General features: G+C 43.3%; 1 protein-coding gene across 1 annotated transcript in view; it reads left to right on the forward strand.

The window, feature by feature from the left end:
- SPTBN5 (spectrin beta, non-erythrocytic 5) overlaps positions 1 to 17,842 on the forward strand; it is a 91,592-nt gene that overhangs the window by 50,979 nt on the left and 22,771 nt on the right. The window contains exons 33-48 of the mRNA XM_044665113.1: positions 101 to 304; positions 559 to 708; positions 1,234 to 1,338; positions 2,546 to 2,713; positions 3,614 to 3,769; positions 4,744 to 4,935; positions 5,945 to 6,040; positions 6,580 to 6,695; positions 6,839 to 6,953; positions 7,882 to 7,995; positions 9,188 to 9,309; positions 9,960 to 10,122; positions 10,826 to 11,014; positions 11,486 to 11,563; positions 13,249 to 13,421; positions 17,119 to 17,209. Of these exons, the coding sequence (XP_044521048.1) occupies positions 101 to 304; positions 559 to 708; positions 1,234 to 1,338; positions 2,546 to 2,713; positions 3,614 to 3,769; positions 4,744 to 4,935; positions 5,945 to 6,040; positions 6,580 to 6,695; positions 6,839 to 6,953; positions 7,882 to 7,995; positions 9,188 to 9,309; positions 9,960 to 10,122; positions 10,826 to 11,014; positions 11,486 to 11,563; positions 13,249 to 13,421; positions 17,119 to 17,209 (2,232 nt within the window). The remainder of the gene's footprint in view (positions 1 to 100; positions 305 to 558; positions 709 to 1,233; positions 1,339 to 2,545; positions 2,714 to 3,613; positions 3,770 to 4,743; positions 4,936 to 5,944; positions 6,041 to 6,579; positions 6,696 to 6,838; positions 6,954 to 7,881; positions 7,996 to 9,187; positions 9,310 to 9,959; positions 10,123 to 10,825; positions 11,015 to 11,485; positions 11,564 to 13,248; positions 13,422 to 17,118; positions 17,210 to 17,842) is intronic.

The following is a 17,842-nucleotide window of genomic DNA, read 5'->3' on the forward strand; positions in this document are numbered from 1 at the left end:
GTATGCTGGGATGCACCCCTGAGTTCTGCTTATGTGAGAGCTGGTTCTCTGACTTCTTGCTCCTTTCCAACTCCTTCTCTTTTCTCTCTGGGGTGTCTAGGTACAAGAGTATTCAGCATGGGCAGCTGGAGTTCAGAGGAAACTACAGGCAAAGGAGACCTCCCGAGATGCCAGCAGCAGCCACTTGCACCTTAGTATGCACCAGGACGTCCGGGCAGAGCTGGAAGCCCGGGAGGAGGTGTACCAGCGGGCAGTCCAGCTGGGACAGGGGCTGCTCCTAGAGGAGGGAGCACCTGCTGAAGAGGTAACTTTTGGGTCCAGGCTCTCCCCTAGGCTCGGTGTGGATGAGTTTTCTTCCCTGCCCTATTCTACCCCTCTCTTGCCTTACCTAACCCTTCCTCTACTCTGAGGACATCCTGACCGAGACCTGTCAATACCGAAGGGGCTCACCCTGACACAGCCCCACTGGTGTTATGTCTTCACCAGTGATTTTGGCCCCATCACCACCACCATCTTTCTCAGATATCCCATACAATCCAGAATCTCTGTGTGCTCCAGATCCAGGAGAAGCTGGGAGCCCTACGGGAAGAGCGGCAGAAGGTGTTCCAGGCTTGGGAGAGGAAGCAAGAGCAGCTGATGTCCATGCATCTTGAACAGCAATTCCACAGGGATTGTGACTACTTAAATAAGATCCTCACTGCCCAGGAGGTGCTTCCCACCCCACAACCCTCGTGTCCTTGCTTCCCTGTGTTCTCCATTCTCTGTACACATACACACATATGCACACACACTCATTTCTCTGCTTTCTCTTCTGTCTCATCTGAACCTCTGCTTTGGAAGCTGGAAGTATGTGGACTTCATCCAGATCCACACATAAGTTAATGAAAAATGTCAGAGTCCCTGTCCTCCAGGAGTTCACTTAAGACATATGCACAAATAAGCATGGAAGGGGATCAGTTTTGGTGAACAAAATATTCTAGGAAAAAGGAGAAGAAAATTGTACCCTTCGGTGGCTCCCCTCTGACACCTTCACCAGCTGAAGCCAGGACTGAGTCATGAAAATAGACTTAGAGCTGTAAGAGAACACAGAGGTCAGCTAGTCAACCCTCTCGTTTTGCATCAGGAAACTGAGGCCCTGGGAGGTTAAGCACTACACACCCAACCACCCTACTTTATGTCCAAACCAAGTTGTCTCCTCATCTTCTCAATGGCCCTCATCATGGATCCATCCAGGTCTATCTGAAAACCAGTACCTTGGAGAGCTCAGTGGAAGGCCTGGAGAGGCTGATCCGGAAGCATGAAGCTTTTCAGAAGATTCTGGTGGCCCAGGATGAGAAGGTGATGGGCTCAGAGGGAAGCTGGGATATTCTGGCTGGTCTCTGTCTGAAGTCAGGCATGAAAGAGAGAAATCCAGAAGTGGGAGGAATGAGTCAAGATATTATGAGTTGTATATGGGACACAGGAAGTAGACAGAGTGGGTGAGGAACCATCACAAAGTAGAATGTAGAAGGCCAAATACTGGTCTCTCCCAATGCCCTAGAGACCAATTTGGGACCACAAAATCATAATTCTAGATCTGTCAGGGACCTCTGAGGCTATGTAGCTCAATTTTATTTAATAGATGAGAAAACTCTAAGGCTCAAGCAAGTCAAGACCCTGCCAAACATCATACAACTAAGAAGTGTCTGAGACAGGATTTGAACCCAGGACACCTAGAATCTAAGTACAGCCCTCTGTCCACTGCGTCAGCTATCTCCTAGCTATCCCTGGAGAGACTGCTCAGTCCAGCACGGGCAATATGATATACTTGGGAAAAGTACTGGTTTCAGAGACAGGGATAAACTAATTTTTAAATATTGATTTTGACATATACTGGCTGTGACCCTGGACAAATGATTTTTACCTCTTCAGTCTCAATTTTCTCATCTGTAAAATGGGGGTGATAATACTGAACTACCAACCTTATAGGGAGGGATATTATAAAGAAAACATGTTGCGCTTTCTTTGAATGCTATAGAAATGTGAATAATTGTCATAACAGATAAGGCACTGGACCTAGAGTCAGGAAGACGGCAGTTCAAACTTCCTAACTGTTTGGCAAGGCTCTTAAACTCTCTGCTTGCAACCCTGGTCAAATCTGTTTACCTCAGTTTCCTCACCTGTAAAATGAAGATGATAATAACAGCACCTACCTTAGAGAGTTGTTGTGATTATCAAATAAGACGATATGTATAAAGTGCTTTGTAAAGCTTAAAATGCTATATAAATGTTAGCTATTTAATATTATTAGTGTTGTCATCGTCATTCCTGGTCTGAAGTGGCTTGGGGTGGTCTTCTCTAGAAGGGACGAAAGGCTCCATGATGCATCCCGTCTAGGGCTTTGGGGGAGAGCTCTGATGGTAAGGTGGTTGCTTTTTAACCTGGTCTTCTTTCTGTCCTCTATAAGCATGCACTGGGGAGGGGTGGCATGTAGAATTAGGGATGTGTAATAAGACTGAGCCTAGAAGGCTGATTCAGGCAGCAAGCATTTTCTCCCTTCTCACAGGAAGCAGCCTTGCAGGAACAGGTGAAGCAACTCAGGGGAGTCAGGTTGTGTGAATTACTGAATTTGGTGCAGCAGCGTCGAATGCAAGTAAAGGAGCGGGCCAAGAGCCATGGAGAAGCCTTACATACCACCCTGTTACTGGCGAGTTTCACCAGGGAGGTGTCTGAGGTCAGAACCAGAGCAGGACCAGCAGGGCAGTAATGGACAGGACATCTGAGCGGAGGCTCCAAACACTGAAAAGGAACCCAGCCAACTGCAGCACCCCCAAGAGCTTACCTTGAGAGCTACACATCTCCTTTAGAGCCTTCTCCCTCCTGCCCCCTCTCTCAGTGGTGGCAAGCATTGACTGAGCCTTTAGGGAACTTCTGCTTGGTTTTCTGGTAATACCAACTAAACATATCCAGAGAACTGTCTTACCCAGAAACTTCACAGGTATCAACCTAGGCCTGGAACATAATTCAAATTAATGATTCAGCAAACCCTTATTAGGGCTTCCAATTGCTAGGCACTGTGCTAAGAGCTGGAGATTAAAAGAGAAACAAAAAAACATGGTCCCTGCCCTCAAGGAGCTCATATTCTAATGAGAGAAACAACTGGCAAATAACTATACACACACACATATATATGTACATATATATATGTGTATATATATATATATATAATGGAAGATAATCACAGTGGAATGGAAGAATATAATGGAAGATTTTTTTATATATGTATGTCATATGTGTGTGTGTGTGTGTGTGTGTGTGTGTGTGTGTGTGTGATGGAAGATAATCACAGGGGGGAAGAAAGCATTAGCATGGCTAGTGGAGGAGGTGGCATAGGAAAGGCTCCTAATTCTAGCAACCAAGAATTTGATCTACATTCAGGGAATAATTTAGGTACAGTCTGTTTGCTCTCAACAGTGATAGGGCACTGCAGGCTATCCTGTATAATGTTCACTGGGGATGGTGTTGTGGACTGGGAATATGCAGTTAGGCTGTGGGTCTAGGGAGCAATAAAGGGTTAAGTTTGTGAAGTTAGTTATAACTAACCCTACTGCTACCCTATCACTGGTGTGTCCAGGCAGAAGACTGGATCCGGGAGAGAACTCAACAGCTGGAAGAACCAAGCCCGTGGGGTTCTGGTGACCTGAAGGACAAGCTGAAATGCCTGCAAAAACACCAAGTCTTTGAGGCTGAGGTCCAGGCCCATGGGGAGATCATAACACATGTCACTAAGGTAATGGCAAATAACTCTCAAGGAACTTCACATTTTCTTTCTTTCTTTTTCTTTTTCTTCCTCTTTCCTTTCTTTCTTTTCTTTCTTCCTTTCTTCCTTTCTTTCTTTCTTCCTCCCTCCCTTCCTTTCCTTCCTTCCTTCCTTCCTTCCTTCTTTCTTTCTTTCTCTCTCTGTCTCTATCTATCTCTATCTCTCTCTCTTTCTCTCCCCCCTCCCATGTTCGGTCTTAGAATCAATACATATATTGGTTCCAAGACAGAAGAACAGCAAGGGCTAGGCAATGGGGATTAAGTGACTTGCCTAGGGTCACATAGCTGGGAAGTGTCTGAGGCTAGATTTGAACACAGGACCTTCTGCCTCTAGGCCTAGCTCTCTATCCACTGAGCAATCTAGCTGCCTCAAGCTTCACACTCTTAGTAATCAGTGAAGACATTACATTTAAGCAGCACCATCCTGGTAAATGTTTAACAGTCTATTCTCTGAAGAGAAAAATGTGCCTATGACTGCATATTGCCTGACTGCAAAAATCTACATTATTAACATTTTTTCCATCATTTTCTTAAGTCTTTAAGTCAACAACAACAACAACAAAATCAAGCTCACACTCAAATTTAACAATTGCAGGCCTCTGTGATTCAGCTCCGGCATACCCCTGTGCTTACTTGCAGGATGTATGGAAAGTTCTGGGGGTCCCAAGAGTGCAGCTCCAGAATAGAGGTCAAGGCCCGGCAACTCTTAGGCTGAATCAAGCCTAAGGAGTGAGCCACCACCCTAGGAAGGGTGGGCACAAAGCCTAAGGGTGGGCTTAGAAAGGGGATCTTGGGTTCTCTCCAACTGGGGTGGGAATGGGGCAGGGCAGTGAGGATCCAGCCAAAAAGGCTTTGGGGCAGAGAAAGGCGAAGGTGGGAGGAGGCAATACTTTAGGGATGGGGACTAAGAAGACCAGATCTCCTGGTTCCCGGCCTTTGTTGCAGAAGGGAGAAGCTCTCCTGGCCCAGAGCCATCCTCAGGCTAGAGAGATTCTGGAGAAACAGCAGAGCCTTCAGGAACACTGGCACAAACTGAGGCAGGCCATGCTGGCCAGGGGCCAGGGACTAGAGGACAAACGAGACTTCTTGGAGTTCCTGCAGCGTGTAGACCAAGTAGAGGCCTGGATCAGGCAGAAGGTAGGAATGATTTCATCTAGACTTATGGATCAATGTATGTATGTGTCTATGTATTATGTGGGAGTACACATTTATAAATGCACATATATATACACAAATATATTCTAGATACCTAGATATATACATATACAAATGTATCATTCCTATTCATTTGTTTTCTATAAGTATATATTTGTATGTGATCTAGATATTATATTGATATAAAAGACTATATTCTTAATTATACAGATAATATGTCATAAAATATAGTATATAATATATAAGGGGAGCTAAGTGGCATAGTGCATAGGGTGCCAAGCCTGAAATCAAAAGAACCTGAGTTCAAACTTACTCATTGTGTGACCATTGGCAAGTCACTTATCCCTCTGGGCCTCAGCTCCTCAGCTATAAAATGAGTGAGAGAAGGAAATAAAACAGTCCATTATCTTTGCCAAGAAAACCCCAAACATGGGGTCATGAAGAGTCATACACAATTGAAACAACTAAATAACTACATATCACATACGATATAGATGTTTTAAAATTCTGTATTTATATAATATATATCATTATTGTATATTATATCTATAAATGTACCTATACAGATATCTACACATCCATATAAAACATGTATCATTATTGTATTATCTATTTTATGTTTCTATAAATATATCTATATAGGTATATCTGTAAGTGCATATATATATTATATCTTTGTATAGTATATTCTATATAATATTATATTTTCTATTTTACATATCTATAAAGATATCATGTGGATATCTCTCTACATATATACATCTATAAATGTATTGTATATTTTATATATAAACATTTTTATATAGAGATAGAAGTACTTACTCAGACCTTTGATTGTATCACTGCAGAGAACTCACATTGTGGAAACTCTTTGCCAAAATAGATTAGCAACCTATTGGACACTTTATTGTATGGATGGATGGATGAATGGATGGATGGATGGATGAAGGGCACTTTTGTGCCAAGCCCATAATCCCCTCTTCCTCCCCAGGAAGTGATGGTGAATGTTGGAGACTTGGGACAAGATTATGAGCACTGTCTACAGCTCAGCAGAAGGCTGAGTGAATTCCAAGGAACTGCCTTATGGGTAAGAGGAGTAAGAGTCATAAGGGATGTTGGGATTGTATCATTGTGGGGAACTCCCATTGTGGAAACTCTCTGCCACAGTAGATTAGCAACCTATTGGCCTCTAAGAAGATTGCATGACTAGAAGATCTCTTCAGAAAACTACAGGAAGAAGCAGCTAGGTGACTCAGTGGATTGAGAGCCAGACCTAGAGACATGAGGTCCTGGGTTCAAATCTGGCCTCAGAGACTTTCTAGCTATGTGATTCTGGGCAAATTATTTAATCCCCTCTGCCCAGCCCTTACCACTCTTCTCCCTTGGAACCAATAACTAGTAGTGATTCCAAGGTGGAAGGTAAGGATTTGGGGGGAGGGGAGAAAAGAAAAAAGAAGCTAAAAGGAAATCCAGTGGCCACCACCTCCTGTTCTTTCCTGTTGCCCCTTGGATCTGACCTGACCCCTTTCTGTGCCAGTCCATTTTAAAGAAGGATCCTCCCTTGGAAATGGTCTCTACTTTCTCCTCTGTGCCTCAGTCCACATCTTGGTTTTCTTCCTATGCCAGGAGACAGTGGATGATACCCACATCAAGGCCATTAATGCCTTGTCCCTTCAGCTCAAGAGCCGAGACCCAGAAGAGGTCAAGATCATCTGCCAGCGACGACATCACCTCAATGAGAGGCCAGTCCTGAGTTGGGATGCTGGAAGGGGGAAAGGACAGGAATGGAGGCACACCAACAAACTCAAAGAGTAGACATGTTGGGGTTTTATGCCCTGATTGAATCCAGCCCATTGATAACTATCCTGCATCTTCACCCTGGCAGATGGAATAATTTCCATGGCAACCTCCTTCGATACCAGCGACAGCTAGAAGGTGCCCTGGAGATGCATGCAATGGTTCGGGAGTTGGACAATATCATGGAGAGGATTGGAGAGAAGGTAAGGGATTCATAGAGACCAGAGGAGTAGATAGTAGGCAAAAGCCATGGGGAGGAGAGGACAGCCCCTGCCTGAAGAGGAAACAAATTCAGTCTAGAGAGACTCCTTAGCTCCCTACCTACTACTACTTCTAGCCTGTGTCACTCCAGGATCTGTGCTGCCAATATCTCCTTTGGTCATCCATGGAACCAAGGTATTTTATTTTATTGTCCAGACCAATGATTTCACGGGTGTAAGGAGATCTTGGTGAGGAAATTCCTTCTACCAATACAGACTGGCACCCTGAAACTACTGGTCTTAGAGAGTTGTTTTTCAAATTGTTACCTTCTGTCTTAGAATCGATACTAAATATCGATAAGGACTAGGCAACTGAGGCTGAGGAACTTGCCCAGGGTCACACAGCTAGGAAGTATCTCAGGAAAGATTTGAACCAACTTCAAGCCTGACAATCTGTCCTCTGTACCTAGCTGCCCTCCTGATTTTCCTGAATGCAAGCATTCCCTACATGGATCATCTCCAGTTTAACTTGTACATATCATTTCTTCATAATTGTTTGCCTGCTGTCTGCCTCATTAGACTATGACCTCCTTGAGGGCAAGAACTGCCTTTTGCCTTTCTTTGCATTCCCAGAGTTTAGGGCAGTGGCAGGAGCATAGTAGAAGCTTAAAAAATACCTATTGACTATTGACTATTACCTTGAATCCCACCTTTTTCAGGAAGCCTTTACCACGCCCCACAATGGCTAGTGCCTTCGCCTGTCAGATTATCTTCCACTGATTACACAGTCTGTATCTGGGAGTTTGCATGTTTTCTTCTATGTTAGTATGTGAGCAGGGGGCCATGTTTTTCACTTGACACATTAGCATAATGCCTGGCACTTAGTAGGTGCTTATCAATCAATTGACTGACTTTCTTTTTCCTTCCACAGAGTGCCCTGTTGCAGGCCCCCAACTATGGAAAGGATCTGGAGGATGTAGAGAGGCTGCTGAGAAAACACGAGGAACTTGATCGGGAAATTAGTGTCATCCAAGCCCAGATAGAGGTACAAATAGGAAAGGCTCAGGAAGCACAAGACAGGTTGCATGTTAATGACTTTCACTCCCCAATGCTCCAAACAGAATGGGTAGAGGTCCATCCCTGTTCTGAGAGAGTTCATGCTTTAACTGTGGAAGAAAACAGGTATAGACAGGACAGGTCAGCTATGGGTGTATGGGAAGGCCTGGAGATCCCAAAGGTGGAGCTACTGGGCAGATGCTAATCTCAGGAGTCCTCAGAAGCCTCCAGGACTTAACACAGTGCCTGCACATAGTAGGAGCTTAATAAATGCATGTTGAAGGAGCAGCTAGATAGGACAGTGGATAGAGCACCAGGCTTGGAATTGGGAGGACCTAGGGCCTCAGACACTTCCTAACTGTGTGATCCTGAGCAAGTCACTTAACCCCAATTGCTTAATCCTTCCTGATATTAGAATTTAATATCAATTCTTGGTGACACATGTTAAAACCAGTGGAAATGTGCATTGGATATGGGGTGGGAGGGCAAAGAGAGGGTGAAGGGGAAAGTAAAAACATGAATCATGTAACCATGGAAAATTTTTCTAAAAAACTAAAATATTTAAATCTTAAAAAAAAGAATTTAATATCAATTCTAAGACAGAAAGTAAGGGTTTAAAATAAAGAGAGAGAGAGAGAGAGAGAGAGAGAGAGAGAGAGAGAGAGAGAGAGATGCCTGTTGACTGAATGACTGAATATTCCCTAGAAGTTGTTGTTCTTCAGTCATTTTTAAGTCATGTCAGGCTCTTCATGATCCCATTTGGGAATTTCTTGGTAAGATACTGGAGTAGTTTGCCATTTCCTTCTCCAGCTCATTTCTACAGATGAAGAAACTGTGACAAACAGGGTTAAGTGACTTGTCTGGAGTCACATAAGTAATATGTGTCTGAGGTTGGATTTGAACTCAGGAAGATGAGTCTTCCTGACTCTAGCCCCAGCACTCTATTCACTGTATCCTACCTACTTTTCTGCCTCACACAGGAGTTGCCCACCACTAACTGAGAAGTAACAGGACCCTGACTGAGAAGCTAGCATTTTTCCTACCTGTCTCACTACCCAGTTGTAAAATTAGCCCAGATGTGTTATTCCATATGTAGGTATCTCTTGGGCATAAATCTCTACATCCCTGTCCTAGGCACCAGCCAGGGCTTGGGTACCATTTTGCCATCCCTTTTTCTGCAGCCACTGGAACAGGAGGTCAGCCGATTGTGCCAAAGGAACCCTGGGGCAGCCCAAGCCCTCATCAACAAACAGCGGGAGTTGGGCAGCAGCTGGCAGAAACTGCAGGCTCAAGTCAAGCAGAGGTGGGAATCTTTGTAGGGCCCTCCTCAGTTTTTCATTGCTCAAACTCTACGTTCCCCTCATGGTCTCTGCATTTTCCCATTCTCATTCACCCCTAGGATTTCTCCCCCAGCCAATTTAGGTCTTCCACGGCCTCATATTGCTACTCTGCCTTTCCAGCCCTAAAGGAAATTTTTAATAAATGGGGGAGCAGAGTAAGAAAGGAGGGTGCAACAGAGGATGTGGGCATTTTCAGAAGGAATAATCCAGGGTGATGTCAACCGAATGGTAGAGGAAAGAAAACAAAGATCCCAGGATACCCAAGGTTAACACATAGACCGTCATCTGATCTGGTCAGACAGATTTAAAACAGAATTGGGAGGGGAAAGGAGGCAGAACCCACAAAAGGGGTTTGATGGTTACAGAACCCTGGTGAGGATGGCAAACAGAGTTAGGCAACTGTGTTGTCCTTTATGGTCACAAACATTGGTGAGGGGTAAGGAAGATTTACTTCCTCCAAGATTTGCAGGCTCATACAGGTCCTGCATTCTCCCCACATATGACCACCCTAGGGAAGAAGCACTTTCCCATATCAGTGCCTTGGGGCAACACCCCAGTGACCCTATGTTAGTTCCACCTCTGCCTAGGGCTGACTAATCATCTCTGTGGGTAGGAGGGAAAAACTGGATTCCTCATACCAAGTACAGAAGTTATATGCAATGCTGCAAGAACTGTTAAACTGGGTACGGGAGCTAACGACTCAAATAGAGATGGGAAGACTTCCCAGCAGTCCTGCTGAGGCCAGACAGCTGATGGAGGAGCACCAGGAGCTCAAGGTCAGGGGGCATGCAGCCCTCTAACCCTTTCCCCAGTTCTAACTTGTTTCCTCTCATCTTAACTCTCTCCACTTCCCATGTACTTAACCATCTGCCCTCCCTACCACTGTCCCCAGCTTAGAATCATAGATCCAGAGATAGAAGGGACTCAGAGGTCCAATTCTTTCATTTTGCAAATGAGAAAAGTGAAGCCCATTGGAGTGAAATTATTTGCCCAAGGTCACACCAGTAGCAGGCATCAGAGGGGGAATTTGAACCCAGCTCCTCTGACCCTTGAGCCATCCCCATTCCCCATATATTTCCAAGTCCTCTAATTGCAGATCACTCTGCCTATTCCATCCTCTCAGATGCCTTTTTTAAGCAAGGAGGAATAGTTGGTCCACTTTCATTTTATATGGTATATCATTATGATTTTATACCTTTTTAATTAACTAATTTATTTTTACAAGCATTTATTCTCTCTCCCTCCCACTGCCTCCATCCCCCACTGAGCAATATTTTTTAGTGAAAAATAGAACCCTCACAGTTTAGCAGAACAAAATCATGTTGGCTGTATCTCATTCTGCATCAAATGTCCATCAGTTCTCTGGAAGGGATTCCTTTGGACAATTTGTCCTTCATTTTTCTCCACTGTTCTTCCTGCCCACTATGATTGCTAGAGAGTTTTAAACCATGAGAATCTGAGCCCTGCTCTATTTTACAGGCAGAGCTGTCAGCCAGGGCAGAGAGTATCGACCGGATACGAAGTACTGGGAAACAGCTACTCAGTGCCAGACACTCAGTGGCCCCAGATATATGTCAGGCCTTGGTCAGTTTTGAGCATGAATTAACTAGGCTGGAGGAGAGCTGGCAGGAACATCAGCTCCAGCTCCAGCAGGCTTTGGATTTGCAGGTGGGTATAACCAGCCTCCATGCCCATCTCTTCCTTGGCCTCTACCTTCCCAGTTCCCATCAGGATCTGTATGTGCCTGTGCTCCCCTCTTCTCCCTCATCTTGGTAGAAAGGGAAGACAAGTGGTCTCCTTGGCCATGGATTCTATCAAAAGTCCACTGGTACTCACCAGTACACTTCAGTTCTGTCTTGCCTGTTCCAAGTTCAGCAATTGACCTTGTTATCAGGCCTTCCCTTGGCCCGTGACCCCTTCATGTGGGGAAGGAGATACATTTTGGGATAGGGTTTCACTGAATCTTTGCTACAACCAACCTCCCCTCCCCAGATACCAGGGTAGAAGCCAGAACTCCTGTTTCTATTCTGCTCACACACTTGCCTTGATCATCCCTAAGCTCCATTGTAGGAAAATGTAGGAAAAGTGGTCCTACCTAGTGACTGAGCCCTCTGCCAAGGTACCTCTCCATTCCCATAGGTGTTCCTGAGCTCTGTGGAGCAGATTGAAAGTTGGCTCAACAACAAAGAAATATTCCTGGAAAATGACGACCTGGGCGTAAGTACCCTATGTTACGATTGAAATTCTCGAAAGGCAGTATTTCTTTATTTTAAGTTAATTTATTAATTGACTGGGTCAAGACATCTTAATCTGATTAAGTGATTCTCTTGACAATAAATAGACCCCAAACCCACTTGGCCCGGGTGCTTAAATACTACCTTGGGAGCCCATTATTCAGCCCCTCCCTTGAACATCCCAAGATATCTCTAATTGCAAATAGATAATTAGGAGGGGGTCCAACAAACTAACCCTTCCCCACATCATAGGTGATGGAGGTCACATAGGCAGGAAGAGAATCATTGTCTCTTTTACCTATCAGCCAGGTTTTGCTCAAAGAAGAACATTCTGGGGTAATGTAGATAGAGAGCCAGGTCCATAGAGAGAGGTCTGATATGGCCTCAGACACTTCCTAGCTGTGTGACCCTGGGCAAGTCACTTAACCCCCATTGCTTAGCCCTTACTACCAATAAACAGTATGGATTCTAAGACAGAAGGTAAGGGTTATAAAAAAAATTTTTTAAAAGAATTCCAGGAAGAAACAATTTGCTATCTTACCCATTTGGTCCCAATGGATAGCCCTAATTATTAAGAAGTTTTTCTTTACACCAAGCCTAATCATTGGCATTTTGCCTAGCTATTTATCTACAAAGCACTTTACATATGGTACCTCATTTGACCCTCACAGTAACCCAGTGAGAGAGGCACTTTTTTTTTTTAATAAACCCAGACCAATGGTTTCATTGGTGTAGGGAGTTCCGGGTGAAAAATGTCCCCAGCCAATATAGACAAGTAGTTTCTTTGCTATTCATCATCTTAGAGAGTTGCTTGGGGCACTGAGAATTCAAGGGATATTCCTAGAGTCACACAGGTAGTGTCCGATGCTGTATATGAATATGTCAGTGGCAAAACTTGAATGCAAATCTTCCTAGCTCCAAGGCCAGCTTTCTATCCACCAAATCAGGCTATTTATTTTGTAGAAGCCAGAAGTATTTCTATCCTTCCCATTTTATGAAAGAGGATGCTGAGGCTCCCGAATAAATATAGCTAGTAAACGTGAAGGCAGCCTGAGACACACCTGGGAGTTTGGTGAGCTAGACGTAGTTCTACAGGGATGAACCAGAGAGAGATGCCAAGTTATGAGTATTGAGAAAGCAACTTTTCCACCCTTACCCTTAAATCAAGTCAAGTCAAGCCAAGCCAATAAATTTAGTTCCAAAAAAGCAACTATACTAAACAAGACACTTGGCTAGGAATCGGGAATATGAAGGGGGGGGGGGGAATAGGGTAGTTATGTAGCCAGGTCTAGAGCCATGAGGACCTGGGTTCAAATCCAACCTCAGACACATACTAGCTGTATGGCCCTGGGCAAGTCACTTAACCATATTGGCCTCCATTTCTTCATCTGTCAGATGAGCTAGAGAAGGAAATGGCAAAGCATTCCAGTATCTTTGCTGAGAAAACCTCAGATGAGGTCACAAAGAGTCATACATAATTGGAAAAAAATGGAAAAAAAAATAAAGAGAGCAAATATAATTAAGGAATGTAAACTAAGATTTGGAGGCCATGTTTCATTGAGAAGAATAATTGCATTGGGGAAAGAACATTCAGTTAGAGTAGATGATAGCCAGACAGGTGAAAGGCACAGTGGACTGAATTGAAATACTCTCAATTATCCCTCCTAGAATTCCTTGGCCACTGTGGAGACCCTACAGTGGAAACACGAGTGGTTTGAGAAGGGAATGGAGGCCCAACTGGAGAAGATCAATGCCATGGAAACCATGGCTCTCAACTTGAATCAGAGCCAACACCCCAAAGCCCACTGTATCGCCAGCAAGTGTCAAATGGTGCTTTCAAGGTACTTCTTAGGCCCAATGGGCAAGGAAACAGAGTTCTGGGATGACAGTAGCCAGAAATCTGGGCACCAAGGTGCCATAGTTTGGATTTGTACGGATGTCAGAGCATGAGAAGGCAGAAATGATCAGTATTCTGTCCTTGGTCACCCCCTTTTAGCTTCATCTCTCCAACTCTCTGTCATGGGTCGTTCCTCACAACTCTATTATTCAGCACTCTACACTCCTTTGAAAAATAATTATACATGTAGGTCAGGCAGAGGTATCTAGAGCGTGCAGGGCACAGAGCACTGAACTTATCTTCCTGAATTCAAATCTGATCTTGTATACATACTAGCTGTGTGATCCTAAGCAAGTCACTTAACCCTGTTTGCCTCAGTTTCCTCATCTGTCAACTGAGCTAGAGAAGGAAATGGCAAACTATTCCAGTATCCATTCCAAGAAAACTCCAAATGGAGTCACAGAGAGTCAAACACAATTGAAAACAACTAAACAACAATAAAATATGTCAAATAATAAGCATTTATTGTTTACTAGTGCCAGGCACTGAGTTTGAGGATCCATTCTAATGAGATACTCAACATGCAAATAACTATGTATTTACAAAATATGTAATAAAGCACTCCCAACTTAAGACAGCCAGGGGTTGGGGGTAGGAGAGCAAGAAGACTGGAAAAGGTCTCCTGCAAAAGGTAAGATTTGAGCTGAGTCCTTATGGAAATCAGAGAAAAGAAGGGGCCCCAGTGAAAAGGGAGAGCATTCCATGCATGGAGGACAGCCTGAGGACTGTACTCAGGGACCTGCTAGCTGTAAGGACACAAGACTTATAAGGGGCACAGACTATCCTGCCAACTATGCCAGTTATAAGGAAGCAAATCTATTCTGCACTGACTATGCCAATTGGGGGTGGCATTCTTTCCCGAGTGTCCTGAGGCACCAGAGAAAGAGGGGCCCACACCAGGCTGGTTACTGGAAGGGCAGCTAAATAGCACAATGGATAGAGAACCCAAGTTCAAATCTAACTTCAGACATTTACTAGATAGGTGTCCCAGGGCATTACTTAACCATGGTTGCCTCTGTTTCTTGGTATTCTCCATGAGGAGATGCCACATGAGCAAGCTGATGGGGTTTGTGCATGTACCAGACTCCCATTATATATATCCATCATCAGCACTTCTACATGCCTTTGTCTCTCTCTGTAATCTACAAAGATCAAATTCAGATTTATCCGTGTTTCAGAGAAAATCCAAAAAGAGATCTTGACAGGCTACATATTAGATGGCATCTAAGAAAGTGAAATTTAGCAGAGCCAGAAAACAGTACAAATGATGATTTTGTTGTTCAGTCATTTCAGACTCTTTGCAACTCCTTTTGGGGTTTTCTTGGCAAAGATATTGGAGTGGTTTGCCATTTTCTTCTCCAGTTCATTTTACAGATGAGGAAACTGAGGCAAAGCAGGGTTAAATGATTTATCCAGGGTCACACAACTAATATGTGTGAGGTCAGATTTGAACTCAGGAAGAGAAGTCTTCCTGACTCCAAACTCAGTACTCTATTCACTGTACTACCTACAAAAGATGATTGATTATGAGGGTAGCTAGGTGGCTCAGGGGATAAACAGGAGGTCCTGGGTTCAAATGTGACCTCAGATACTTCTTTTTTTTTTTTAATTTAAATTTTGAATATTTTCCCATAGTCACATGTTTCATGTTCTTTCCCTCTCCCCAAACCCCCCTAGTCCCCCTTAGCTGATGCACAATTCCACTGGGCTTTACATGTATCATTGATTGAGACCTAATTCTATATTATTGGTAGTTGGACTAGAGTTATCATTTAGTGTCTACATCCCCAATAATATCCCTATCAGCCCAAGTGTTCAAGCAGTTGTTTTTCTTCTTTGTTTCTGCTCCCACAGTTCTTCCTCTGAATATGGGAAGTTTTCTTTCTCATAAGTTCCTCAGCCTTGCTCTGTATCCTTGCATTGCTGCTAATAGAGAAGTCCATTATGTTTGATTGTACCACAGTGTATCCGTCTCTGTGTACAATGTTCTCCTGGTTCTGCTTCTTTCACTCTGCATCAGTTCCTGGAGGTCATTCCAGTTCACATGGAATTCCTCCAGTTCTTTATTCCTTTGAGCACACATCACCAACAGATACCACAATTTGTTCAGCCATTCCCCAATCAAAGGACATTCTCTCGTTTTCCAATTTTTTGCCACCACAAAGAGTACAGCTATAAATATTTTTGTACAAGTCTTTTTCTTTATTATCTCTTTGGGGTATAATCCAAACAGTGCTATGGCTGTATCAAAAGGTAGATAGTCTTTTAAAGCCCTTTGAGCATAGTTCCAAATTGCCATCCAGAATGGTTGGATCAGTTCACAACTCCATCAGCAATGCATTAATGTCCAGATTTTGCCACATCCCCTCCAACATTCATTACTCTCCTTTGTTGTCATTTTAGCCAATCTGCTAGGTGTGAGGTGATACCTCAGAGTTGTTTTGATTTGCATTTCTCTAATTATTAGAGATTTAGAACACTTACTCATGTGCTTATTGATACTTTTGATTTCTTTATCTGAAAATTGCCTATTCATGTCTCTTGCCCATTTATCAATTGGGGAATGGCTTGATTTTCTTATACAATTGGTTTAACTCCTTGTATATTTGAGTAATTAGACCCCTGTCAGAGTTTTTTGTTATAAAGATTTTTTCCCAATTTGTTGTTTCCCTTCTGATTTTGGCTACATTGTTTTTGTTTGTACAAAAGCTTTTTAGTTTGATATAATCAAAATCATTTATTTTACATTTTGTAATTTTCTCTAACTCTTGCTTGGTTTTAAAATCTTTCCTTTCCCAGAGATCTGACAAGTAACCTATTCTATGTTCACTTAACTTATTTATAGTTTTCCTCTTTATATTCAAGTCATTCACCCATTCTGAATTTATCTTGGTGTAGGGTGTGATATGTTGATCTAAACCTAATTTCTTCCATATTGTTTTCCAATTTTCCCAGCAGTTTTTGTCAAATAGTGGATTTTTATCCCAAAAGCTGAGTTCTTTGGTTTTATCGAAGACTGTCTTGCTGCCTCAGATACTTGTTAGCTGTGAGACTCTGGACAAATCACTTAATCCCAATTGTCTAGCCCTTACCACTTTTCTGCCTTGGAACCAATACAATTGTAAGAGAGAGGTAGTAAGGGGTTTTTTTTTTGTTTGTTTTTAAATGATGATTACAACAAGGTAAATGGAAAGAATAAAGACATAGGGGAACCCCTAACTGAACATAGTAGGATTATAATGACCAAACTTGACCTAAAGAAGGGATGAGAAAATGCACCTATCTCCCTTCTTTGCAGAGGTGGGAGACTATGGGTGTGGAAAATTGCAGGCATTGTCAAATTTATTTGCTGAATTGTTTTATTGCCTTTTTAAAAAATTCTTTGTTATAAGAGTAGCTCACTGGGTAGGGGAAGAGGAAAGAATATATCCAGAAAGTAGGAAGATAGAAAAATAAAGGCTACAGACCTAGAGACAGGAGGTTCAGGGTTCAAATCCAGAGTCAGTGTTTTGTTTTGTTTTTCACAAAGTAGAGCGCTCTCCAAGGATTTCTTCCCTAGCAGGGGAGTACTCTTAAATAACATATCTCAGACCATTGCCCATCTTGACCCTGCATCCACAGACAATGGCCTTTCTTCACAGGAAGGAGAAGCTGCTGGAGAGAATCCAGGTCCGACGGCACCAGCTAGAGGAGTTCCAGCAGTTACAGAGATTCCTACAGGAATCCTTTGAGGTCTGACAATTCTACAGTGATCGGGTCTGAGCCCTGCCGGGTGGCAGAAGGAAGGAGAGATGGAGAAGAAGTTATCTCATTGAGAAACCACTGGTTCTGGCTTCAAATGTTGTCTTTTACTTTCTGTGTGACCTTAAGCAAGTCATTTAACCTGCTTGATTTCTTCATCTGCAAAATAAGGTTGGCCTAGAAGGCTCTAAGCTTCTAGATCTATGAATCATCCCACAGGACAGTTTATCTGTTTAAGGGCAGACTTCTTGGGGTTTTTTTCTTAATGTTTTTTTAAAACCTTTAACTTCCATTGTGATTCTAAGGTAGAAGAGCAATAAGGGCTAGGCAGTGGGGTTAAGTGACTTGCCTAGGGTCACATAACTAGGAAATGTCTGAGGCCAGATTTGAACCCAGAACCTCCCAACTCTAGGCTTAGCTCTCAGTCCACTGAGCCACCGAGCTGACCCCCATACTCAGATAATTTTATTAGAAAAAGGGGAATGAAGGGTAGCTAAGTAGCACAGTGCCAGGCACAGAAATAGGAGATCCTGAGTTCAAATCTGACCTCAGACACTTTCTAGCTATGTGACCTTGGGCAAGTCACTTAACCTCTATTGCCTAGGCCTTACTGCCTTTCTACCT

This window comes from Gracilinanus agilis, chromosome 2, assembly GCF_016433145.1.
Source record: "Gracilinanus agilis isolate LMUSP501 chromosome 2, AgileGrace, whole genome shotgun sequence".
Classification (NCBI taxonomy): Eukaryota; Metazoa; Chordata; class Mammalia; order Didelphimorphia; family Didelphidae; genus Gracilinanus; species Gracilinanus agilis.